Source organism: Stegostoma tigrinum, chromosome 26, assembly GCF_030684315.1.
Source record: "Stegostoma tigrinum isolate sSteTig4 chromosome 26, sSteTig4.hap1, whole genome shotgun sequence".
NCBI classification, from domain to species: Eukaryota; Metazoa; Chordata; class Chondrichthyes; order Orectolobiformes; family Stegostomatidae; genus Stegostoma; species Stegostoma tigrinum.
Window position 1 is genome coordinate 24,259,888 of NC_081379.1, and position 26,610 is coordinate 24,286,497.

At 40.7% G+C, this 26,610-nt stretch overlaps 1 protein-coding gene across 1 annotated transcript; it reads right to left on the reverse strand.

Moving 5' to 3' along the window:
* ube2g1b (ubiquitin-conjugating enzyme E2G 1b (UBC7 homolog, yeast)) lies at positions 1–26,607 on the reverse strand. The gene is made up of 6 exons (XM_048556696.1): positions 26,377–26,607; positions 21,449–21,551; positions 14,032–14,129; positions 9,711–9,889; positions 4,740–4,847; positions 1–789 (listed from the first exon to the last, which is right to left on the reverse strand). Exons 1-5 carry the CDS (start codon positions 26,417–26,419, stop codon positions 4,761–4,763), a joined length of 510 nt encoding a protein of 169 aa, XP_048412653.1. The 5' UTR covers positions 26,420–26,607; the 3' UTR covers positions 1–789; positions 4,740–4,760.
* Positions 26,608–26,610: the final 3 nt, after the last annotated feature.

The window sequence follows — 26,610 nt, forward strand, 5'->3', positions numbered from 1 at the left end:
TTCTAAAATAAATTCGGTTTATTAGGTTCAGATCAAATGTAGAAATAATTTATAAAAGTTAAAGCTGAATGCTTTTACAATCTTCATACTTTCCAGCAAGAAAACAGCTAATAACACCCAAACCTCTTAGCTGCTCCATAATATATTCTACAATGTTTAGTTATTCAAAAATAAGTTTTACATTGAATCATACAACTTCTAAATGAATGGCAAATGCGGTAACCAGAACTCCTTTTGTATTCCCTGAAATTGCTACAGCACCAAAACTGACTTAAAAGGGAACATTGAGAAGGCATTTTAACTATCACTTTTCCCACTGAGATTTGAATACTATTAGTTTACCTGAATTTTTTTTGTAATTGTTAAACTAAGAAAGATTTACATGCTACATAACTGAATGATTCGGTGAACTAGTTTGTCACAAACCTTTCCTAAAGTATTTTGATTATATTTGCTTGAGGCATAGCAACAATCTTCAGAGACACAAAAGTAAGCCTTGCTTAACACAACACTTTCATAAGCAGTCTGATTTCTTTCAAATAAATAAACATAATTCACGGCACAATTTGAAAATAACTGAGATGAAACTTAAGGTAATTTGAACTTTTTTTGTTGCATTAAACGGAGGGTCACATTTCTTTCAACAGTTCTTATCAATGAGCATCTCTCTTGAGGGATTCTCATCCATCCAAGCTTAACAGCATGGAATTCTTAGCTGCAAGCTGCATTGATGTTGTGGCCAGAGACCAGTAAGAACAGGTAAGAGCGAAGTTCTCATTTCAGCTACACCTAAAAATAGAAATATAAAGCATCAGAAAGCAAATAAATTGTCACATTTTTTCAAAAAAATTTGAATAGATGGTGCGTTTTTAGAAACAATGTCATTTTAATCCCAAATCAAAAATCACATGACACCATGTTATAGTCCAACAGGTTTATTTGAAGACACAAACTTTCAGAGTCTCAATCCTTCAGGAGAATCTGAAAGCTCATGTCTTCAAATAAACCTGCTGGACTATAACCTGGTGTTGTATGATTTTTGACCTTGCCCACCCCAGTCTAACACTGGCACGTCCACATCATATCAATCCAAAGAAAGATGATTCTAACAATGTGACAAAAGAAACTGACTGAATATCAGTCAACCAAAGAATCTATGACATAGGCAATCCTATGCAAACATGGAAACCAAGACCACTGAGGGGAAAAGAGATAAACGCCCCAACAGAAACTACACCACATTTTTAACTGATAGCATTTGTAACTGAGTAAACACAAGGCATAAACTACAGATGTATGGCCTTAAGGCCTTTAATCCATAGTGGATGATGATTTTATATCATAACCATTCTAGTGAAGTAAAATAAATGAGATCAGGGTCAGTGAGTACAGAGACAGGTTTTAATTTTCAAAACTCCTTTATACTAAAACAACCAAATCAGATTGACTGATTAAGAAAGATAAAGGCAATTGCTCATTTATTCCGCATAATTTTGATCTTCAAAGCTTGATTAGTCTACAATAGCTTTCAGTTTTTAGAAGATCTATTGCAGCTGAGTTGATTGAGGATCATAAAAACTGTATGCTCTATACTCCTAAAGATAGTTTTACGTATATATTGTTGTTATCTAAAGTGTTATGACTTCTACACTTGTTGTTTCTAAGGTTTTGGAGTAGATTTGTAGCTTGGGTTGTGGATGTTGTGGTTGGCTGGCTCGCCGAGCTGGTTAGTCATTGTTCCACAGACATTTCATTACCCTGCTGGGTAACGTCATCAGTGCAGCCTCCGATGAAGCGCTGTTGTGTTTTCCTGCCTGGTTTTTAAATGCTGGAGTCCGCTGAGCTGGATTACCTCACTTCCGGTTTCCCTCCGCAATGGAGTGTATATGGGGTCAAGTTCTATGTGTTTGTTGATGGCTTTCTTTGTGGAGTACCAGGCTTCTAGGATCTCGCGTGCCTGCCTCTGCTTTGCTTCTTCCAGGATCTTGGTGTTGTCCCAATCCAGTTGGCGGTTCTCTTTATCCACGTGGATAGAAATGAGTGAGTATTGGTCATGTCTTTTTGTAGCCAATTGTTGTTAGTGTACTCGTTGCTAATTTCCTTCCTGTTTGTCCGATGTAGTGTTTGTCACAGTCTCCGCAGGGAATCTTGTATATGATCTTGTATTGGTCCTGTCCATAGTGGGTAGTGAATCTTTGGTTCAGGTGAGCAGTTGTCGTAGGGTTGATGTGGGTGTGCTACTCTGATGCCCACTGGTCATAGGTGTCTTGTGGTTAGTTCTGATGTGTTCCTGGTTTAAGGTAGTGTGATGAGTGTGTCGGGACGTATAGTAACTTCCTGGTGTTGTTCATGTAATAGGCATCTTCTGACCTAGTTTTTTTGGATATCCATCGTCCTTGAATACCTGGAAGAGGTATTCTTCTTCTTCTTCTCGGTGTAGTTCTGTGCTGCTGCAGTGTATTGTTGCCCGTTTAAATAATGTTCCACGCAGCTTCGCCTGCGTGTGTTAGGATGTTACTGTTGAAGTTCAGTACTTGGTCAGTGTGTGTGGCTTTGCTGTGTACCTTCGTTTGAAATTCCCTATTTGTCCTGTGCTCTACCATGACGTCCAGGAATGGGAGCTGTTTGTTCTTCTCCTCCTCTCTGAATTTGATTCTAGTGAGGGTGCTGTTTATTAGTTGTGTGTCTCTCCTAGTTTGGTCCATTTAATGATGACAGTGTCGAAATTAACAACAAGAGTACGCAAGCACCAATTGCCTAGAAAAAGACATGACCAATACTGATTCATCGCTATCCACATGGATAAGGAGAACCACCAATTCAATTGGGACAACACCAAGATTTGAGACAAGCAAAGCAGAGACAGGCATGGGAGTTCCTAGAAGCTTCGTACTCCATAAAGAAAGCCTTCAGCAAACACATAGCACTTGACCCCATATACGTTCCATTGCAAAGGAATACCAGAAGGGAGGTAATACAGCTCAACGGATTCCAGAGTTTAAAAACCAGGCAGGAAAACAATGCGCTTCATTGGAGGCTGCACTGATGTTGTTACCCAGCTGGGTAATGAAACATGTGCAGAACAACGACGAGCCAACTCGGCGAGCCAACCAACCTCAACTTGTTTGTTAATGGAAGCTTTTATTCACATCAGAACTGAACCAATACATTTTCTATACGCTAACTTTAAAATTGTATTTCAAGTTATTTGATTCAGCTGAAGCTCTTTAAGCAGATGTTCATGTCTACAATTAAATCTTGATGTATAATGATGCCTCATACACAGATGGTGTATTTCTCAGTTTATATTTAAGAAAAGAAAAGATTTGGAATACAAGATGCCATGCTGGATTTGATAAAAAGCACTGGTGGCCTAGTTATCTCATGGTAATTATCAAACTAAACCAAATCAAATTTGAAGATCATAAGCACTTAAATTTTTTTCTAATTGATGTAATTAAAGTCAACACTTCTATAATATTAGTTGCAATATTGATTAACCTATTGTAAACAGTGGACTTAGCAAAGTGTTAGTCATAAATGCTGCTGAACTGAACAGGGTGAGGAGTTACTATTTGAAGAGTTAAACAACAATCATATGTAGATTGCTAGCCTGCGGTAGATTGCTAGCCTGCGCCTTTTTTCCACAAAGAAAAACTCCACATTCTCACAGGGATTCTGATTAGGGCTCCTTCAGAAATGTACAGCCATATATTCTTTTGACAGGTCCTTTTTATTATAAAATAGTCAAGCAAAGAAAGCCACTTTTTTTTTTAAACACATCAGTCAGATGCCATATTCTGTGATTTAAATGTCCAGCTTCACAGACAGCCACTCTGACAGCTCACGAAAGGATTGGAATGTAAGATCAATGAAAGGTAATGGGATAGGCTGTCAGGTAAGTAGGCCAGCAGGTTGGTCAGATTAGGGTGCCAGGATGCAAGGTAGAAAGGAGACAGGTGAGTGAAGGAGAGTTCAGGATAGACAGATGATATCAGTCTGGCAGGCTGGGGATCGTACACTGGGAGAAGGGGTATTAGGACAGACAGCAGGAGAACAAAAGTGAGGTGCAGTGGTGGGGAAAGAGAAATTGGATCATGAGGGGTGATTGGGAGGGAATGGGGAGTTGTCAATTCAGGGTCAGGGAGAGGTGAAATTGGAGATCAGAGTGGTAAGTTGGAGGGTCAGTTTAACAGTTATTCAGGAGTTAGAGTAGTTTTTAGAAGTTTAACTTTTCTTGAGTAAATATTTATTTCACTGCAGAGCAGGTTCAAAGGGCCAAATGGCCTACTCCTACTTTTACTGTGTATGAAGCTTCCGAATTCTCCGATCTAAATCGATACCTTTGGAGGATTTGAAGTGTAGGGAAACTACCCAGCAGAATTTTCAATTTTCTGGGTAATTCCCTTGGAGTGTGCTGCAGCAGGGATTCCACAAGGTCCCCATGTGCATCTTCCATTTATCCTACAGGAAAGATTATCTAGCCCTTACAAAATCCAGGCCAATACAATCAAATTCTGCATGCTGTCAATTTCATCTTGTACACCTCCTTTGGGGAATGTGATAAATGGGGCCATGTGTGTTCAGGGTAAGGAGTGAAGGAATGTGTTGAATTACAGTTGTGAAATAAAAACAAAAGGACAAAAGACTAAAAGATAAAATGGAAGTATATGATCTTAGTAATGTTTTTCTATCACAATATGAATTTCAAAACTCAGCAGTTTTAAAAGAAAACTTACCACAATATTGGAGGAAAAATATTACTCATATGCCATTTCTTGGCTTTTTCTTACACACCGTGCAACTTTCCTTTTAAATTCACCATTTGGATCATCTCGCCATTCTTTCTACATTAAAGCATAATGATTACAGTAAAACAACTTCTGCTCAACAAGTGACGACAAAATTGACATATCAGTCACAATTTTCTTCATTCAAGTTGTATTTAATTTGGTCTCTGCATCGCTGTCTCATTCCCAGATCCCTCCTTTTCAACTTTTTCTATCCTCTTGCCTTTTCAATCAATATTGCTGCTTTCTGTATTCTAATCCTTGATTGCTTTATTATGTAGTTTTCCATTCACTGTTCCAACTCAAGGTCAAATCTGCCATCAAAGGGAGCACTGTTGTTGTTGGTGCTGACAGGACTTTCACTGGGCTGAAGCAAACCAGCAATTAGCCTGGTAAATCCACCTACTACCCTCTGGACCACGATCTGATTATCAAACCTTTACTTTCAAGAGAGATACTAATAGTAAGTTTTCCAAAGATCTCATTCCCTTACACTGATAGTTCAATGGGTCTGAAGAAGGTAGAAGTCATTTTTCCTGCATCTCAATCTAAAAATACTGCAAGTGCTGGAAATCTGAAACAGAGATTCTGAAAAAGTCACATCAGACTTGAAATATTAACTCTTTCTCTCTGCACAGATGTCCCAGTTTCTTCAGCATTTTCTGTATTTATTTCCTTGTGTCTGAACTCTGGTTTTATAGTTTCTAACCACTGACACTTACAACTCTTTTGATGCCTTCTCTGACTTACAGTAACTCTGATGTGTGGAGGAAAAAAATAGCAAAGTTTTGCTAAAACTACAGAACATTGTGAACAGTTTTGGTTCCCTCATCTAAGGACCTAGCTAGCGAAGGCAATACAGAGAATGTTTACTAGATTGATTCCAGGTATGGAGGAATTTACTTGTGGGAAGTGGAGTTGTTTGGAGTTTAGAAGAATGAGAGGAGACCTTATTGAAATATATGATTCTAAGGAGGCTTGACGGGGTAGATGGAAGATGTTGTTTCCCCTCAAGGGAGAGTCTAGGACCAGAAGACAAACAATAAAGATTTGCCCAGTTAAGACAGATAAAGAAGTTTGTTTTGCCTCTGAGGGCAACGAATCTGGAATTTTTATTGCAGAGGACTGTGAAGGCTGGGGGTCATTGAGTGTATTCACAGCTGAAATATAAAGATTTTGATTATTAAGGGAATCAAGGGTTATAGGAATCAGGCTAGAAATAGAGTGGGGTTTATCAACCAGCCATGATCTCACTGAGTGCTGGAGGTGACTCAATAGGCCAAATGGCCTACATCTTGTGATCTTATGGAGGCAGGTAGACTGGCAATGATATGGAAATGTCAGTGAAAGGAGATGATAATAAGACAATAATGGACAGGAAGCAGTCAAGAGTTTGTAAAAATGCATCTGTAATTGACACGGCACCAAAATGGAGGTTGGTTAAGAAGTGGTTTAGGTGTTGAAGCATACATAGGGTCAGAAAAACTTAGTTATAATTGACTGTGCAGTTTTGTGTGACAAATGAAGCAGCAAGCAAGAATGGAATGGACTAAGACTGTATCACACCAAAATGATCAGAGATGACTTGATTAATGAGTCAGAACAGAGGGGCCTAGGAAATGGCATGGTTGAAGGGTAGTAGTGAATATGAACAAGTTCATTCATAGTAGTGAAATCAGAAGAAAGAGCACGTGAGAAGCTGTAACTAAGACCAAAATCTTTAGGGATGAGCAGTCATGCAGAACAGCTGAGGGAATAAAGAGAAAAGCTCAAGATGGGGTTAGAGGGGAAGGTATGAATGACAATTGTAAAGGAGACATAACTTGATATTTAACAAGCTGATGTGCTCAAAAGAGATGTCAAAGGGGTAGGCAAAGCCCAATGTGTGACTTGGTAATGAGCCTAACAATAACCTAAAAATAGGCAGAAAAGCAAGTTGCGAAGGGATATAAACAGTTTATAGATATATTTATGGGTTAAGTATGTGGAGTATAATGTAGGAAATATGAAGTTGACTATTTTGGAATAGAGAACATAAATGGTGAAAATCTGCAGAAAATAGCAACACAAAGGGATCAGAGATAATGGGAACTGCAAATGCTGGAGAATCCAAGATAACAAAGTGTGAAGCTGGATGAACTTAGCAGGCCAAGCAGCATCTTAGGAGCACAAAAGCTGACGTTTCGGGCCTAGACCCTTCATCAGACAGCCCCTCTCTGACGAAGGGTCTAGGCCCGAAACGTCAGCTTTTGAGCTCCTGAGATGCTGCTTGGCCTGCTATGTTCATCCAGCTTCACACTTTGTCATCTCAGCAACACAAAGGGACCTGGGTTTATTGTGCATGAAACACAAAGCTAGCATACAGGTGCAGCAAATAGTTAGGAAGGCTAATGGAATGTTGGCCCTTACTTCAAGGGGAGTCTTACTGCAACTACACAAAGTGCTGGTGAGACTCCATCTGGAGTACTGAGTGGTTGTAGTCTCTATCTAAGGAATGATATACTGACAGGGGAAGCAGTTCAGAAGACATTCAGTAGGATGATCCTTGGTATGGAGAAATTTTACAAACAAAGGCTAAACTAATTGGGGCTCTGCTCTGCAGTTTAGAAGAATGAAAGGTGACCTCTTTTAAAACATACAGGGTTCTTAAGGGGCTTTACAAGGTAAATGGTGAGAAGGAGTCCCCCCTCATGGGAGAATCTAGGATCAGAGGGCATAGTCTCAGAATAGAGGGATGCTAATTTAAGACTGAGGTGAGGAGGAATTTCTTCTCTTGGATAGTTGAGGTCTTTGGAACTTCTTGCCCCATAGCTCTGTGGCAGAGTCCTTGTGTATAATTAAGGTTGAGATAGAGATTTTGGAACGGGGAGGAATCAAGGGGAATGCACAGGGAAAGTGCATCTAAGGAATGTTAGATCAGCCATAATCCTACTGAATGGCAAAACAGACTCAAGAGGCAGGGTTACCCATTCCTGTTCCTATTTCTTATAGTCTGTTCATCACTGGGTTTGAACAGAACATCAAAATGGCAAATATAGACAGGTGAGGGCTACTGTGGACCAAATTTCAAATAGAACCAGCTGTAAGGAACTTAGATATATCCTTGTCCTTTACAGCTGGAAGTACTGATGGTGAAAGGTGACCCCGATCAATATCTGGAGGAAAGGAAAGTTAACATTTTGGGTGTAGAGTTTTTATTAAGAAACTGTTAAATTGCAGCCCAGATCCAACTTTCCCCACACATCGCTTTTCTGACCAACTGTGCACTATCAGCAATTCTTTCTCCCAGTATGTTATTTTAACATTTACCCATTTAATCTTGTGATGCTTTTCCATTGCTTCATTGAACTTATCTTTTACATAAATTAAACAGTTTTCTATTAAGTTGCCTGCAGCTCATACAACTCAGTAACTTCCTCTTTGATCAATGATATGGTGTGGATTACCAGCATCTTCTGTGTTCTTTGTAGAAACGTATTGTCTAATTTTTGTACAAAATTGCATTTTCTTAAAATGTTAGCAACTTTTAGTAGCACTTTTTAACAATGTAATCCTTTTGGCTATACCTGCAGTAATCCTACACCTGCTATGTTCTGATGTCTACTTGCCTATGTAAAATGATTACACTCAGCAACAAACAACTGCTCAAATGTTGTAGAATTTATATGACTGATTATATTCACCTACTGGAGGAGACATAGAAGCGGATCAGTTATGTTCATATCAAGACTTCTTTGCTTCAATCTATCAAAACTGTAACATACTCCTCTATTTCTCCCTTGAACTTCCCAGTAGCTATCTGTTATACTTAGAATGCATCTTTTGCAGCAGTTACAAAAAATGAAAATTATCTAAGTAACAAATTTAAAGAAGTAATCTAACGTAACTTAATAGAAATCAGTCTGTAGCATTTCCTAAATTCTAACATTCACATTTAAAAACTTATCCAATGGCAGAGGTTTCTGATAAAGTAAATTAGGAAAAATAAATTCTGCTTAAATAATCAAAGGCTATAAATCAGGATAGTTGATTGAAGATAAAAGAGAAAGAATGGAATTTTTTTGTTAGGATTGTTAGAACATAGAATGTCCTACCAGAAACAGGATACATTATAATTTTTAAAAAGAAGAACGGACACATACTTAATAAAGAAAAAAATAAATGGGCGTGGGGATAAGAAGGGGAAACAGGTCTATAGATATTGAACTGGCACAGACACAATAGACTAAATAGCCTCTGAGCAAGGGTAACCGGATCCGAAACATTAATTCTGTTTCCTTCTCCACAGATGCCGCCAGACCTGCTGAGCTTTTCCAGCTTTGTTTTTGTTCCTGGATAGCCACTCTGTGCTGCAAACTTCTCCACAGCATGCATTATGTAATAGGATGAATGTGGCATTCACCAAGTTCCTGCAGTCATTTCTAAATGTAAGTGACAAGAATATGAGGGGCCAAAATGCCCAGAAGAACAACATTAACCTATGAGGGACTGTGGACCAGCATCACTGCTGCAGAATTTGCTAGCCTGAGAAATTGATTCCTGCAGAAGTGGTGGATGCGGGTACACTTACAACGTTTAAAAGACATTTAGATAGATACATGAATAGGAAAGCGTTGGAGGGATATGGGCCAGGAGCAGGCAGACGGAACGAGTTTAGTTTGGGATTATGTTCAGCATGGACCAAAGGCTTTTGAAGCTTCTGTGCTGTATGACCCGATAAGTGGAGAAATCCTGGTATTAATGCAGTCACTTCTCATATGGGATTAAGGACAGAGGGTTAAAAATTAGTTAATGGAATAGGGCTTTGGAAACACCAGACATGCAGTCACAAATACGTTATTAAAATTCGAATATTTTAATAAAGTTTTGATCACTTTACCTTGTGAAAAAAAATTACATTAACTCTAACAAAATACTTACTGCAGCATCAACATTAGCTGGAGAATCACTGTTGGGGTCAGCTAGCATAGAGATAACACTGATGAGAATTGTCTCTACAGTGTGAATGGGCAACCAACGCTCCTCAGGTTTCTCATAACCAAATTTATCCTCACCCGGCTCATGCAAAATTGAAATGCATACATCACCATTCTTGGCAACTGTAACAAAAAAAGATTTTTTTTCTTCTGAATAATCGATGGCAAAACAAAAGCAAACCATAGTGGATACTAGAAATCAGAAATAAAAGCAGAAATTGCTGGTAAGGCTCAACAGATCTATCAGCATCTATGGAAAGATTTAATATTTCAGATCATGACTTATCAACAGGTCACAGAGCTCAAATGTTAACACTTGTTTCTCTTTCCACAGATGCTGCCAGAACTGCTATTTTAAAACTACCTTCTTTTAAATATAGTTATATAATTAAATGCAGGGAAGAAAGGGGCAGGCGGATAGAAGATGGATAGAGGAGAAGATAGGTGGAGAAGAGACAGACAGGTCAAAGAGGCGGGGATGGAGCCAGTAAAGGTGAGTGTAGGTGGGGAGGTAGGGAGGAGATAGGTCAGTCCAAGGAGGACGGACAGGTCAAGGGGGGGAGGGGGGCAGGATGAGGTTAGTAGGTAGATAATGGGGGTGGGACTTGAGGTGGGAGGAGGGGATAGATGGGAAGAAGGACAGGTTAGGGAGGAGGGGATGAGCTGGGCTTGTTTTGGGATGCGGTAGTGGGAGGGGAGATTTTGAAGCTTGTGAAGTCAACATTGATACCATTGGGCTGCAGGGTTCCCAATATGAATGTGAGCGGAATATGAGTTGCTGTTCCTGAAACCTTTGGGTAGCATCGTTGTGGCACTGCAGGAGGCCCAGGATGGACATGTCCTCTGCAGAATGAGAGGTAGAGTTGAAATGGTTTACGACTGGGAGGTGCAATTGTTTCGTGTGAACTGAGCGAAGGTGTTCTGCAAAGCGGTCCCCAAGCATCCACTTGGTTTCCCCGATGTAGAGGAGGCCACAGCAGGAATAGCAGACGCAGTATACCACATTAGCAGATGTGCAGGTGAACATCTGCGTGATGTGGAAAGTCTTCTTGGGGCCTGAGATGGGGGTGAGGGTGCAGGTGTAGCACTTCTTGCAGTTGCAGGGAAATGTGCCAGGTGAGGTGGGGCTGGAGGGGAGTGTGGAGCGGACAAGGGAGTCATGGAGAGAATGGTCCCTCTGGAAAGCAGATATGGGTGGGGAGGGAAAGATGTCTTTGGTGGTGGGGTCAGATTGCAGATGGCAGAAGTGTCAGAGGATGATGCATTGAATCCGGAGGTTGTGGGATGGTACCTGAGGACGAAGGAGATTCTGTTTTGGCTGTTATTGCGGGGAGCGGGTGTGAGGGATGAGTTGCAGGAAATGCAGGAGACATGGTCAAGGGCGTTCTCGATCACTGAGGAGGGGAAGTTGCGGTCCTTGAAAAACAAGGACATCTGAGATACATGAGAGTGGAATGCCTCCTCCCGGGAGCAGATGCGGTGGAGGCGAAGGAATTGGGAATAGGGGATGGCATTTTTGCAGAAGGTGGATGATAGGAGATGTATTCTAGGTAGCTGTGGGAGTCGGTGAGCTTGAAACGGATATCGGTTTCTAGGCGGTTGCCGGAGATGGAGACAGAAAGGTCCAGAAAGGAGAGAGAGGTATTAGAGATGGTCCAGGTGAACTTAAGATTGGGGTGGAAGGTGTTAGTGAAGTGCATGAATTGTTTGAGCTCCTCGTGGGAGCATGAGGCGGTGCCAATACAGTCATCAATGTAACGGAGGAAGAGGTGGGGTTTATGGCCATGTAGATACGGAAGAGGGATTGTTCCACGTAGGCTACAAAGAGGCAGGCACTTACTCCCACTTCCTACAGACGAAGGGGATGGCCACCTGCATGGTCCCAGGCTTTGCCTGCCTCTTTGTAGGTTACATGGAATAATCCCTCTTCCATAGCTACACTGGCCCTAAACCCCATCTCTTCCTCAGTTATGTTGATGACTGTATCAGTGCTGCCTTGTGCTCCCATGAGGAGCTCAAACAGTTCATCTACTTCATCAAAACCTTCCATCCCAACCCTACATTCACCTGGACCATCTCTAATACCTCTCTCACCTTCCTGGACCTCTCTGTCTCCATCTCAGGCAAACACCTAGAAACCGATAACCATTTCAAGCCCACTGACTTCCACAGCTACCTAGAATACACCGCCTTCCATCCACCTTCCTGCAAAAATGTCATCGCCTATTCCAAATTCCTTCGCCTCTGCCTTATCTGCTCCCAGGATGAGGCATTCCACTCCCGTACATCTCAGATGTCCTCGTTTTTCAAGGACTGCGACTTCCACCCCATCAGTGGTCGAGAATGCCCACAACCGTGTCTCCCCCATTTCCCGCAACTCATCCCTCACATCCCCACTCCGCAATAACAAACAAAACAGAATCCCCTTCGTCCTCACGTACCACCCCACCAACCTTCGGATCCAACGCATCATCCCCCGACACTTTCGCCAAAGACATTTTCCCTCCCCATCCTTATCTGCTTTCCGGAGGGACCACTCTCTCTGTGACACCCTTGTCCGCTCCACACCACCCCCCTCCAGCCCCACCTCACCTGGCAATTTTCTGCTGCAGCTGCAGGAAGTGCTACACCCTCCCCTACACCTCCTCCCTCACCCCCATCTCAGGCCCCAAGAAGACTTTCCACATCAAGCAGATGTTAACTTGCACATCTGCTAATGTGGTATACTGCATCCGCAGTTCCCGTTGTGGCCTACTCTACATGGGGAAACCAAGCAGAGGCTTGGGGACTGCTTTGCAGAGCACCTATGCTCAGTTCACATGAAACAACTGCACCTCCCAGTCGCAAACCATTTCAACTCTCCTTCCCATTCCACAGAGGACATGTCCATCCTGGGCCTTCCTGTAGTGCCACAACAATGCTACCCAAAAGTTGCAGGAACAGCAACGCATATTCCGCTTGGGAACCCTGCAGCCCAATGGTATCAAAGTGGACTTAACAAGCTTCAAAATCTCCCCTTCCACTACCGCATCCCAAAACCAGCCCAGCTTGTCCCCGCCTCCCTAACCTGTTCCTCCTCTCACCTATCCCCTCCTCCCACCTCAAGCCACACCCCCGTTTCCTACCTACTAACCTCATCCCGTCCATCGACCTGTCCGTCGTCCCTGAACTCATCTATCTCCTCCCTACCTCCCCAACTCGACTCACCTTTACTGGCTCCATCCACGCCTCTTTGACCTGTCTGTCTCCTCTCCACCTGTCTTCTTCTCTATCCACGTTCTATCCGCCTCCCCCTCTTTCCCTATTTATTTCAGAACACTCTTCCCCATCCCCCTCTCTGAAGAAGGGTCTAGGCCCAAAACATCAGCCTTCCTGCTCCTCTGATGCTGCTTGTCATCCAGGTCTACACCTTGTTATCCAAATTTGCTGATGACATAATTTACTTTGAATCTAAAAAAAAAGCTGTAAATGGTGAAAAGCTAGGAACAGGGGCAGTCCAAAGAAACTTGGGATGTATTTAGACAGATTATATCATTAACAAGTACAGAAAATAATCAAAAAAACTATTGGAATGCTGCCTTTTGCAAATCTAGAATAACAGCATACCAAAGAGATTAAGGAATACAGGCCAACGGTTGCTGTATGGAGTTAAATCACAAATTTTTCATGATCTCACTAAATGGCCTAACACACAAGGGTCTAAATAAAACATTCTTGTCCCTATCAGACAGCACAGCTAAAGTAAAATCTTGCACAATGGCTCATAATTCGTGACAGATATTGGATGTACTCTTTTACATTATTTTAGTCGTTTGCAATGGGCTCAGAAGAGCCCAGTCACTATTGTAATCTATATCCTCAGAAATCTTCCAATAAAGTAAATTGCAGGTACTCATGTATGTTATTCCAAAATCAGAATTTTTAATGCGAAAGAAAAGTATTTTTTAAAACAGTTGAATGAAGTAGGCCATATATGCCAACCTCCTCTAAAACAAATGGTGAGTCCACTGAAATCAGATATCATTGACAAGAGTTTTATCACTGTGACTCAGAAATAATTGAGTTGCTGGAAAAGATTATCAGAGGACCTTAACCATCAGATTTAGGCTACAAGATAGACTGCAGCATGCACTATGCAACCAACTGAACATGGAAATTTTACAGTATGAAAGGATACATAAGTCTGATCTCTCTCCATAATCACACCAATAGATTTTAAAGCTGATAATATGATCATTAATTAATGCTATATGTACACATTTTACCATTTGGGTGCCAGATTTCTGTAATGAAATTCATCTTTGGAGGCCGCAAAGGGTAATCATTAGGAAAGGTCAGATGAGCTTTGAAGAATCCACCCTCACTAGAAAATAAATAAGAAATGAAATCTGATGAATGACACTTCTTTATTACTAATCAGAGCAGAAATAAGATATGCAAAAGTAAAATGGTTCAAATAACATCTAACATAGTTGACCAAGAGCAAAACATTTTTCTTATAAATAGCTTTTTAGATCTTGAGAATATTCTATTATCAAAGTTTGGGGAAAATTGTAATAACCTGCCTTGCAAAGAATTTTTTTAAAAAAGTGTTTTTTGTGTATGAATGATATTCTTGTAAACCAGTGTATATTTATTTTCCAGTGATCTTGCAGTAAGGATTTCACGAGGAATTATCATGAACTTTAAAGTCTATTGATAAGGTGTAGAGTGCCCCGAAAACAACAAGAATTGTTATTTTGTACAGTTTTTACCAAGAAATTATTCATGGCTACATATTACACAAACACATTATTTTACCAAGAACTGTGCATAAAGCTGTCACCTAAATGTGTGTATTAAGGTAATTTTAACAAAATAACCAAACTTTACTCTTGTGGTTTACACAATGACTTGAATCATTTATTACACAGTACAGTCTTATACGTACAAAATGTTTATAAAATGAAGAATGGTCAAAAATTAGAAATCTATCAACACAGTACCAAGAGATTATTTTGTCAAAACCCAACGTATTTGAGCAAAGGTGGCATCTAGTAACTGAATACATTAAATAATTCTATCAAAGGAGATATATTGAAACCCCTTCAAAAGATCACTCTTCTTTTGTCAGAAACAGAAACCGAAGTTGCTGGAAGCTCAGCAGTTCTGAGGAAGGGACCTGAAATGTTAATGCTGATTGTTTCTTCATATGCTGCCAGACCTGTTCAGCTTCCAGCAAATTCTGTTTTTGTTCCTGATTTATAGCATTCACAGTTCTATCAGCTTTTACTTTACTTTTGTCACTTAGTCATTTCCTCATTAATGATTACTTTTATTCTTGATTTTCTGAAGGAGAGGGAATATAGAGAGAACACCAAAATTCTATCTACACAAAATAAAATCTCACTGTTCTACATGTTCTGTTTATTAGCTCTGGCCAATTGCTTGTTACTTAAAAGTATGTTAAAGTATACAAGAATTCCATTACCCATATATCTGTTATTGTACAAACTGTCATCAGAAAATGAAGTCTACTCAACAGTTGAAGATTTGGGAAGCATGAATCTAAAACTCTGAATCTGACTAAAGTCTAAAGTGGATTTTTTTGATTTAAGAAAAGCTAAAAGTTTGTGCGCTGTGGTTGGCAGTACATCAAAATAATTTAAAGCTGTGAAACCAGAGGTAGTCCAGAGGGTTAGGGCCTTTTCCCAGAAACCAGCAGCAGATTTGTAGAAGTTAATAAATAGAAAAAATTGATTTCAAAAGTAAATTGCTAAGAAATACAAAAACAAGAGTTCTATAAGCATTTAAAAAGTAAAACAGCAAGTATAGGATACTTGGAGAGTGCAGCTGTGTAATTAATAACAGGGAACAGGAAAGTGGCAAGTAATTTAAAGCAAAAGCTTGTATCAATCTTAATGGCGGAGGATCTATAAACATCCCAAAGATAACAGAGAAGCAATGCACTAACAGGAAGAAAGGTCTCGTAACAGCCTCTATCACAAGGGACAAGTATTTCACAAGCTGATAGGACTAAAGACAAACAGTTTCAAAGGATGTAGCTGCAGATATAATGGAGGCATTTGTCAAAATTTTTCAAACCTCACTGGATTTCAGGTGAATTGGAAAATTGTTAAAGTGATGTTCCTTGTTCATGAAGGGAGACAGAAATAAAGCGGGAAACTAAAGGTTAATGTAACATTTGGCACTAGGAAAATTGACATTTGGCAATCAAAAAGAATGAACACAGTTTTGAGAAAAGATAATCATGTTTGACAAATAGGCTACAGATTTTTCATTAAAGATATAATAAGCAGAGTTGATAATGGGGAACGGGTAGATGTTGTGTATTTGGGCTTCCAGAAGGCATTTGATAAGGTGCCACATTAAAGATTATTGCACACAGATGCTCACAATACTGAGAGAAATGTATCAAAATGGATTACAGATTGATTAATCATGTTTGACCAGCACACAGAAGCTATGTCAGGATTAGTGGGACATTATCTGAATGCTCAGAGCATTCAAAACAAGGTGGAAGAGTTGAGGGTGCAAATCATGGCAAATGGGTATGATTTAATGGCCATTACACAGACATGGTTACAGGATGATCATGACTGGGAGTTAAATATCCCGGGGGAATCAAACAGTTTGGAAGGATAGACAGGAAAGTGAGGGAGGTGGAGTTGCTTTGATTTTTCAGGATGATATCAGGGCAGTAGTGAGAGATGATATAGATTCTACCGAACAAAACGTTGAATCCATTTGGGTGGAAATTAGGAATAGCAGGGAGAAGAAGTCACCGATAGGTGTGGTCCATAGGCCACCAAATAATGACATCGTGTCAGGGCGGACAATAAACGTAGAAATAGCTAATGCATGTAAAAATGGTACAGGAATTATCATGGGGGATTTTAATCTACACATCGATTGGTCAAACCAGGTTGGTCATGGCAGCCTTGAGGAGGGGTTCATAGAATGTATCCACGATAATTTCCTTGAACAATATGCAATGGAACCTATGAAGGAGCAAGCTATCCTAGATCTAGTCCTGTGTAATGAGACAGGAGTAATGAATGATTTCACAATTAGGGATCCTCTCGGAAGGAGCGATCACAGTATGGTCGAATTTAAAATACAGATGGAGCGTGAGAAGGTTAGATCCAGTACCCATGTTCTGTGCTTAAACGAAGGAAACTATGCAGGAATGAGGGAGGAGTTAGCTAAGGTGGAATGGGAGCAAAAACTTTATGATGGGTCAATTGAGGAACAGTGGAGGACTTTCAAAATGATTTTTCACAGTGCTCAGCAGAAGTATATTCCAGTGATAAGGAAGAACTGTAGGAAAAGAGATAGCCTGCCATGGATGTCTAAGGAAATAAAGGAAAGTATCACATTGAAAAAAAACACAGACAAAAAAGCAAAAAGTAGCAGGAAACTTTAGACTGGGAAATTTTTAAAGGCCAACAGAAAGCCACAAAAAAAATTATAAAGAAAAGTAAGACAGATTATGAGAGTAAACTAGCTCAGAATATAAAAAACAGGCAGTAAAAGAGTAGTGAAGGTAAACATTGGTCCTTTAGAGGATGAGAAGGCCAATTTTAATAACTGGGTATGAGGAAATAGCCGAGACATTAAACAGTTATTTTGTGTCAGTCTTCACAGTGGAAGACACAAATAACATGCCGAAAACTAATGGCAAGAAGGTTATAGCAGGTGAGGACCTAGAAACTATCATTATCACAAAGGAGGCAGTGTTGGGCAAGCTAATGGGGCTAAAGGTAGACAAGTCTCCTGGCCCTGATGAAATGCATCCCAGGGTACTAAAAGAGATGATGGGGGAGAAATAGCAAATGCACTAGTAATTATTTACCAAAAGTCACTGGACTCTGGGATGATTCCTGCAGATTGGAAAACAGCCAATGTGGCACCGCTGTTTAAAAAAGGAAGTAGACAAAAAGCAGGTAACTATAGGCCAGTTAGCTTAACTTCAATAATGGGGAAAATGCTTGAATTTACCATTAAGGAAGAAATAGCAAGACATCTGTCCCATTGGGAACACCCAGTATGGGTTCATGAAGGGCAGGTCATGTTTAACTAATTTGGTGGAATTCTTTGAGGACATTACTTGCATGGTGAACAATGGGGAACCTGTGGATGTGATGTATCTGGATTTCCAGAAGGCATTTGACAAGGTACTGCACCAAAGGCTGCTACGTAAGATAAAGGTGCATGGTATTATAGGTAATATACTGGGATGGATAGAGGATTGGTTGACCAGCAGAAATCAAAGATTGGGGTAAATGGGTGTTTTTCTGGTTGGCAGTCAGTGGCTAGTGGTGTGCCTCAGGGATCAGTGTTGGAACCGCAATTGTTTACAATTTACACAGATGATTTGGAGTTGGGGGCTAAGTGTAGTGTGTCAAAATTTGCAGATGACACTAAGGTGAGTGGTTGAGCAAAGTGTGCAGAAGACACAAAGTCTGCAGAGGGATATAGATAGTCCAAGTGAGTGGGCAAAGATCTGGCAGATGGAGTACAGTGTTGATAAGTGTGAGGTCATCCATTTCGGTAGGAATAACAGCAAAATGGACTATGTTTTAGATGGTAAAAAATTGCAGCACGCTGCTGTGCAGGGGGACTTGGGTGTCCTTGGGCATGCTGTCGCTAAAAGTAGGATTGCAGGTGCAGCAGGTAATTAAAAAGGCAAATGGAATTTTGTCTGCCATTGCTAGAGGGATGGAGTTTAAAAACAGGGAGGCTACACTGTAGCTGTATAGGGTCCTGGTGAGGCCACACCTGGAGTACTGTGCGTAGTTTTGGTCTCCTTACTTGAGAAGAGATATACTAGCACTAGAGTGGTTCAGAGGAGATTCACTCTGTTGATTCCAGAGTTGAGAGGGTTGGATTATGAGGAGAGACTGAGTAGACTGGGATTATGCTCATTAGAATTCAGAAGAATGAGGGGAGATCTTATAGAAACATATAAGATTATGAAGGGAAAAGATAAGGTGGAGGCAGGGAGGTTGTTTCCGCTAGCAGGTGAAACTGGGACGAGACGGCATCGACTCAGAATAAAGGGAAGCAGATGTAGCACCGAGGTCAGGCGGAACTTCTTCACCCAAAGGGTTGTGAATCTGTGGAATTCCCTGCCCAGTGAAGCAGTTGAAGCTACCTCGCTAAATGTTTTTCAGGCCAGGCTAGATAAATTTTTGAACAGTAAAGGAATTAAGGGTTATGGTGAGTGGGTGGATAAGTAGAGCTGAGCCTCTAAAAGATCAGCCATGATCTTATTAAATGTTGGGGCAGGCTCAAGGGGCCAGATGGCCTACTCCTGCTCCTAGTTCTTATGTCCTTATATTTCAAGGTGGAAAAATGTAACTAGTGGAGTGCCACAAGGATCAGACTTGGCCACAATTATCTACAATCTACGTTAATGATTTAGACAAAAGGGACAGACTGTAATCTATCTAAATTTGCTGAAGATACAAAGTACGTGGGAGGGCATGCTTCAATGAAGACACATTTAAATGAAGACTACAAAAAACTACAGCAGAGAATGATTTGGGTGTTACTGAGTGTTCCCTCTACCTTTCTTATTGACTGTGAGGACCTCTGAGGCCTGTGCAGACTAGCACTTTGGAAAACAGGAGTCAATGCTGCGATTAGCACGCCTACACCAATCACCATGTGGGAACTTCAAAGCGCACAGCTGTACAGCTTACAGGGAATGTTGGTGTTCTTATGTATGAAATACAAGAAGTTAGCATTCAGGGTGTAGTAACTATTTAAGAAGGTAAATGAAATTTTGGCTTATATTGCTAGGAGGTCGAAGTTTAATAGTAGAGAAGTCTTGCTACAATTGTACTGGGTGTTAGTGAGACTGCAAGGGAATCCTATGTACAGTTTTAGTCCCCATAGTTAAGAATGAATGTACTGAAGGCAGTTCAAAACAGATTCACTATGTTCATTTCTGGGGTGAAGAGGCTGATTTATCAAGCGTAGGTAAACAGGTTAGACTTCTATTCATTAGTGTTTTGAAGAATAAGGGATGATTTTATGAAAACATGCAAGATTCTGACTGGGAAAATGTTTCCAATAGTGTTCCAGATTCCATAGAATCCCTACAGCGTGGAAATAGGCCCTTCGGCCCAACAAGTCCACACTGGCCCTCAGAGCACCCACCCAAACCCATTCACTTATAACCCACCTAATCTACATATCCCTGAACACTATGGGCAATTTAGCATTGCCAATCCACCTAGCCTATACATCTTTGGACTGTGGGCAGAAACCAGACCCGCAGAGGAAACCCACGCAGACATGCGGAGAAAGGCAACTGCCTGTGTGCAGTTTGCACATAGGCTGGAATTGAACTCAGGTGCCTGGCGCTGTGTGGCAGCAGTGCTAACTACTGTGCCACTGTGCTGCCCCATAGTGGGGATCTTGAATGAGGGGAATGATTACAGAATACAGAATTAAAATTGATTTGCAAAGGAATTTCTTCTCCCAGAAGGTAGCTAACATATGGATTTCTTTGCCCTTTGAGTTGAAGGTTATGTTACTGGAAGTATTTAAAAAGGTAGTAGATAGATTTGTGCAATATTAGAGAGAGTTGAGAGCTATGATGACCTGACCATAATCTTGTTGAATTGTGGGACAAGCTTGAGAGGCCAAACTGCCAGTTCCTGCTCCTATTTATTATGATCTTCTGTTCTGGAAAGTCATGCACTCACGCTGTGCCTTTCACATACTCAGGATGTTCCAAAACACTTTACAGCTCACTAGTTTTACAGTGTAGTGTAGTTATACAGGCTAAATAAAACTTACGTACTGTTAATAAGAGCTTATTTCCTTCTTTTTCTATCATTACTTCTTGCTGTCAAATTGATTAAATTCACTACTGTTTCAAATTATTTCAACATAACAGCACCACTCTGTTTCCTATGTATTTCCCTTCTGAAAAAGCAACTGGCCTCTTCTCAATGCCGAGATTAATCGTACTGATCAATTTTGAATATACTACTCCAACTGCATCTCCCTGTTTTACTATTGTAAAGCCACAACAGGCTGATGAGGTTGTATTTAGTTAAGAATAAAGAACACAGAGACAGGGAAGGCCATTCAGATCCTTGACAGTGTGTTTCAAGTCCATTCACTTGCCTGTTTACCACAATACCATTACCCAACTAAAAATGAACACTTAATATTTGTCACTTAAAATGTTGATTGATCCAATATGCACAGCTTTTAGGAGACCATTCCAGATTTCTACTGTCCAGTCATACAGTTCTGTCACATCCAGTATTGATCTCAGTATGCCATGAAATGGATCTCATCCTTCTCACATCCAAGTCTTAGCAACTTGTTTACTTTCATGATCTTTTTAGCCCTATGCAAAACAGCACATATCACTTGGATAGTTTTATCACAGATTAGCACCCTTGATTCCTTGCATTTTATTTGTTGTCAAGTTCCTGATACTCATTTAGCAAGGACAATATTTGTAACTACATTGTCCTTCATAGGTATTATTTGCAAAATTTTATTAAAAGTATGAATGATATGAAGATTTGAATACAACTTCTTCATTTCACACATTACCCTCATCAATTGTCTTGTCACTGTCTGAAAATAAAGTATAGACGGTTAACTGGCAACTTCTATAAGCACTGATACTTGCTAGCATTAAGTACTTACAAAAGAGTATCTGGCGGGCCAATGATGACAACCTCCCATCTGTATATGTCATCATCATCTATTAGTCCAGCAGAAAATCCATCCACTGGATTCTTATTTAGTTCTTGAAAGGATAAAACACAAACATGAAATAGTGGAACAGTTACACATTGGTTCAGAAATCATGCATCTTCTTAACGGCATAAGAGTTGAAACAACAACAGCACAGTTTGAGAAGGATGGTCCGATTTAATGTCGCTGTCTCATTAAATAACAAACTGTGTGTAACTAACAGTGACCTCGAAGGTGCCATATGTTAATCCCATATCATTGCTTTTTGCCTGTATTCTTCATAGTGAATAATCTTACTAGAATAAATGAAATGAAAAGACAAATATCATCTGAGGTAAAATAATTAACTTAAGGCGGCATATCGTGATGATTTAATTGGATTGAAAACTTGCTTTAGTTATTAAACAAATGCTATAAAATCTAACAAAGGCCTGCTATCCTTCAAATTATTTACCCTTCTTGATGAACCAAACACTGCATATGGTTGGTTTCAAAACGCTATGCAGTAAAATGTATGATATACATACATGTATTACACAAACTAATAAAATTTATTGTATTTTTGAATTTTGATAGTGGCATAATTTTTGGGTGTGTCTGAAGAGTTTTAATGAACTTGTAGCTATTTTAGTAGCCAAGGTGATTTTTTTCTAAAATAAGTTAGTTCACGAAGGCGATTGCGAATTTGTTTACATTGGGAGAGTTTACAAGTGAACAAGAGGATTATGCATTACGCTTTTACTTTGCAGTTTTTGGGAGCTTAGAAGAAACATCTCATAACTAGGAAAGCTAAAAGATTTTTAGTTTTAGTTGGGAGCAGTTTGCAGAAGTCTTGGCCAAAGCTAGATGTGTAAAACAGCTGCTCTTGAGAAAGGGAGGTAATTTAGGACTGTTAAGAAATATGTTCCCTCAGTGAACAGAATTTAAGGTTCCAGACCAGAAGTATTTAGTTTAAAACATAAAGGGATTATTTGAAGCCAAAAAACTCTAAGTTCAGTGTATGAAGGCTCCAAGAGGTGATCACATTCTCAAGACAGGACACTGAAGTCACAGTTAAATTAAACTTTATAAATATGAAATAGAAGTGCATTATCTCTGGTATGAGTACTAAGGAGGAGTGATTTTGGGATTAATGACATTGTATTTTACCTTGAGTTTTGAAATATTTACATTTATGTAAAATTCAATGGCTTATTCTATTTTATCTTCATTTCTTTTGAGTAATGAAACTTGTTTTATGTGAAATGAAACTGTAGCATTGTGTGTGTGCATTTCAGAGAAAGGCTACTTCATTAGGCAGCACAGTGGCTCGGTGGTTGGCACTGCTGCCCCAGAGCGCCAGGGACCTGGATTCAATTCCAGCCTCAGGCAACTGCCTCTGTGGAGTTTACACATTGTCTGTGTGGGTTTACTCCAGGTATTCTGGTTTCCTCCCACTGTCCAAAGATTTGCAGGTTCGGTGGATTGGCTATGCTAAATTGTCCATCGTGTCTAGGGTGGGAAATAAAGGGATGGGTGTGGGTGGAATGCTCTTCAGAAGGTCGGTGTGGACTTGATGGGCTGAATGGCCTGCTTCCACACAGTGGGGATTCTTAAAAATAAACAAAATATGATCAAGCTAGATTTCAGAGTTTGGGATCTAACTTGTCCAGTAATAAATCATTAAATCAAAATGTGACTTTTCTCTTCTACCTACCATTTCAGTAGTTTAACCACTGTAGTTCATGGTCACAGTAGGAATGGAATGAAAACACACCTCAATCTGTATTGCAGCATTTTAAGACCAAATGCTATCCATCAACTCTCACAGCTAAGAGGATAACTATATTTTAATTCTGATGTGAAGCATACCAAAGGAAAAGTTCAGGGCCTGCATGGTCCAATTAGTGTGAAAGGCAAGGCTGGCAGGTGTAGGGAACAGGATGACTACTGCATTGAGGCTCTGGTCAAGAAAGAGGAGGCATATCGAATCAGGGAATCCCTAGTGCAGAAGCAGGCCATTTGGCCCACTGACTTGACACCAATCCCCCGAAAAGCATCCCACCTAGACTCATTCCCCCCAACCTTATTCCCTGTAATCCTGCATTCCCCCATGACCAATCCACCTAACTTACCTCATCCGTGGGCACTTTAGCATGGCTGATTCACCTATCCTGCATATCTTTGGACTGTGGGAGGACATATAGAGAACATGCAAGCTCCACACACAGTTGCTCAAGGGTGTAATCAAATCCAAGTCCCTGATGCTGTGAGGCAGCAGTGCTAACCACTGAGCCACCATGCTACCTCAATTGTCAGGTATAAGCAGCTGGGATCAAGTAAATCCCTTGAGGAGTATAGGGAGTATAGGAGTACCTTAAGAATGAAATTAGAAGGGCGAAAAGGGGGCAGGAGATAATTTTAATGTCTAAGATAAAGGAGAATCCAAAGAGATTCTACAAGTATAATAACAGCAAAAGAATAACCGGGGACAGAATAGGGCCCCTTAAAGGTCATCTGTGCGTGAAGCCATGGAAGATGGGTGAAATCCTAAACAGATATTTCTTGTCAGTATTTACCATGGAGAAAGACATGGAAGCTAAGGAACTCAGGAGAATAAATACTGATGTTTTGAAAAAAAGCCCACATTGCAGAAGAAGTGGTGCTAGAGGTTCTCAAAGGACAAAGGTATCGATCCAGTGTAACACCAGAGATTGAGAGGAGCTAGGGGAGAAACTGCAGGGCCCCTAGCAGAGGTATTTGTATCATTGACAGGCATGAGTGAGGTGCCGGAAGACTGGAGGGTGGCTAACGTGCCATTATTTAAGAAAGGGTGAAGGAAAAGACAGAGAATAACAGACTAGTAAACCTAATATTAGTAGTGGGTAAGTTGTTGGAGGGGATTGAGAGACACAGGGAGTACATGCACTTGGAAAAGCAAGGACTGATCCCGGATTGTCAGCATGGCTTTGTGCAAAATCACGTGTCACAAATGTGATTGAGTTTTTTGAAGCGATGACCACGTAGATGAAGGCAGAACAGTCTACATGGACTTTTGCAAGGCCTTTGACAATCGTAGATTGGTAAGTAAGATTACACCACATGGGGTCCAGAGAGAGCTAGCCAACTGGATACAAAATTGACTTGATGGTAGGAACAGAAAGTGGTGGTACAGGGTTGTTTTTCAGACTGGAGGCCTGTGATCAGCAGTGTGTCAAATGGATCAGTTGTGTCCACAGCTGTTCATCATTTATGTAAACAATCTGGATAAGAAAATAGGGGGCATGGTTAGTAAGTTTGGCAATGACACCAGAATTGGTGGTATAGTGGACAGTCAAGAAGGTTACCCAAAAGTACAATGGGATCTTGATCAACTGGGCCAGTGAACCAAGGAACGGCAGATACAGTTTAATTCAGATAAATGTGAGGTGTTGCATTTTGGTAAGGTAAACCAGGGCAAGACTTCCACACTCAATGGCAGCACTCTGGGGAGTATTCTTGAACAGAGAGACCTAGGGGTGCAAACATGATTTCTTGAAAGTGGTAACACAGGTAGATAGATTGGTGAAGACAGTATTTGGCATGTATGCCTTCATTGGTCATGGCACTGAGTACAGGAGTTTTGACATCATGCTACAACCATACAAGACATTGGTAAGGCCACATTTGGAGTACTGCATATAATTTTGCTTGTCCTGCTGTAGAAAGGATGTTATTAAGCTGGAAATGGTGCAAAAACATTTACAAAGACATTACCAACATTAGAAGGTTTGAGTTATAAGAAGAGGTTGGAATGTTTTTCCCTGGAGCGTAGGAACCGAGGGGTGGCCTTGTAGAGGTTTATAAAATCATGAGGGACATAGATAAGGTGAATAGCCAAAGTCTTCTCCCTTGCTGGGGGGAGAAGAGAGGAACTAGAGGGTTTAAGGTGAGAGGGGGAAAATTTACATGGAGCCTGAGGGGCAACTTTTTCAGACAGGGTATATAGAACATGCATATATGAAATAAGCTGCCAGAGGAAGTGTTAGAGGTGGGTATTTAAAAGACATTTGGACAGGTACATGGCTAGGAAAGATTTAGAGGGACATGGGCCAAACGCAGGCAAATGCTCTCTGATGAAGGGTCTAGGCCCGAAACGTCAGCTTTTGTGCTCCTGAGATGCTGCTTGGCCTGCTGTGTTCATCCAGCCTCACATTTTATTATCTTGGAATCTCCAGCATCTGCAGTTCCCATTATCTCAAATGGGGTTAGTTCAGTTTTGGAAACCTGGTCGGCATGAACAAGTTGGGCCGAGGCGCCTGTTCCAGTGCTGTATGACTATGACTCCATAACATGTAACAATTCAAGTCTTTCAGGGGACTAGCAACAGGCAACTGTAATACGCAGTGAAAGCGAACAGAAGATATGCAATCTGGTCAAAAGTAAGAACACATTCATCATGTCAGCGTTCGCGGCTGTGAAGCGCCATAACGATTTTTCGATTTTACAATCGCGTCAGACTGACAACATCTGGATTTTCTATAACTTTGACGCCTGTAAAATTCGTGCGTATAAACTGCCAATCTTCCAAAAATGACTGCAGTCCCGTGGCCGCAAAATATTCCAGGAAGACACTTTGCCAGTCTGTCATAGCGATAACGCGGAGGGAAGGAGAGGGGGAAGCGGTAAAAAAAGTTACGAAACAATGACTTTTAAAAGAGTCTGACGACCGATGACATAACATAAATAACGTCCCAAATGTTCCTCTTTTAACAATTAACATATAGTAATAGCCAAAACGAAAATAGTCAGAAGGAAGTGGGGAGCTGAAAGGGGGTCGAGACTCAGCAGCAACAACAGTCCTTCCAGCCACAACTCACATCTGCAGCAAAGTTTGAGATCCCAAGGGCGTCGCGTACCTGCCAACTGTTTCCTAAGGAGCAGGGCGGACTGGTCTGTCATTACTCAAGGATCGGATCAAACCAAGTAAAATATGAAAATCAAATAATAAAGGTAAAGTAGGTGGGTCAGGTAGATAGTCAGAAGCAACCGCTCCAAGCCTTGCGGGCCCACGCTATACCAAGCCTCGGCCTGCGGCCTTACAGGCTGCTCACATCCCGGCTCCGGCATCAAAGCCGCACATGCGCCTTCCC

Coding starts and splice junctions, on each gene's coding strand:
- ube2g1b (XM_048556696.1), bottom strand. CDS start 26,419: ATGACAGACCAGTCCGCCCTGCTCCTTAGGAAACAGTTGGCAG. Junction 14,130..21,448: donor GGCCCGCCAGATACTCTTTT/GTAAGTACTTAA, acceptor TTTATTTTCTAG/TGAGGGTGGATTCTTCAAAG. Junction 4,848..9,710: donor CAGCTAATGTTGATGCTGCA/GTAAGTATTTTG, acceptor GCTTTAATGTAG/AAAGAATGGCGAGATGATCC.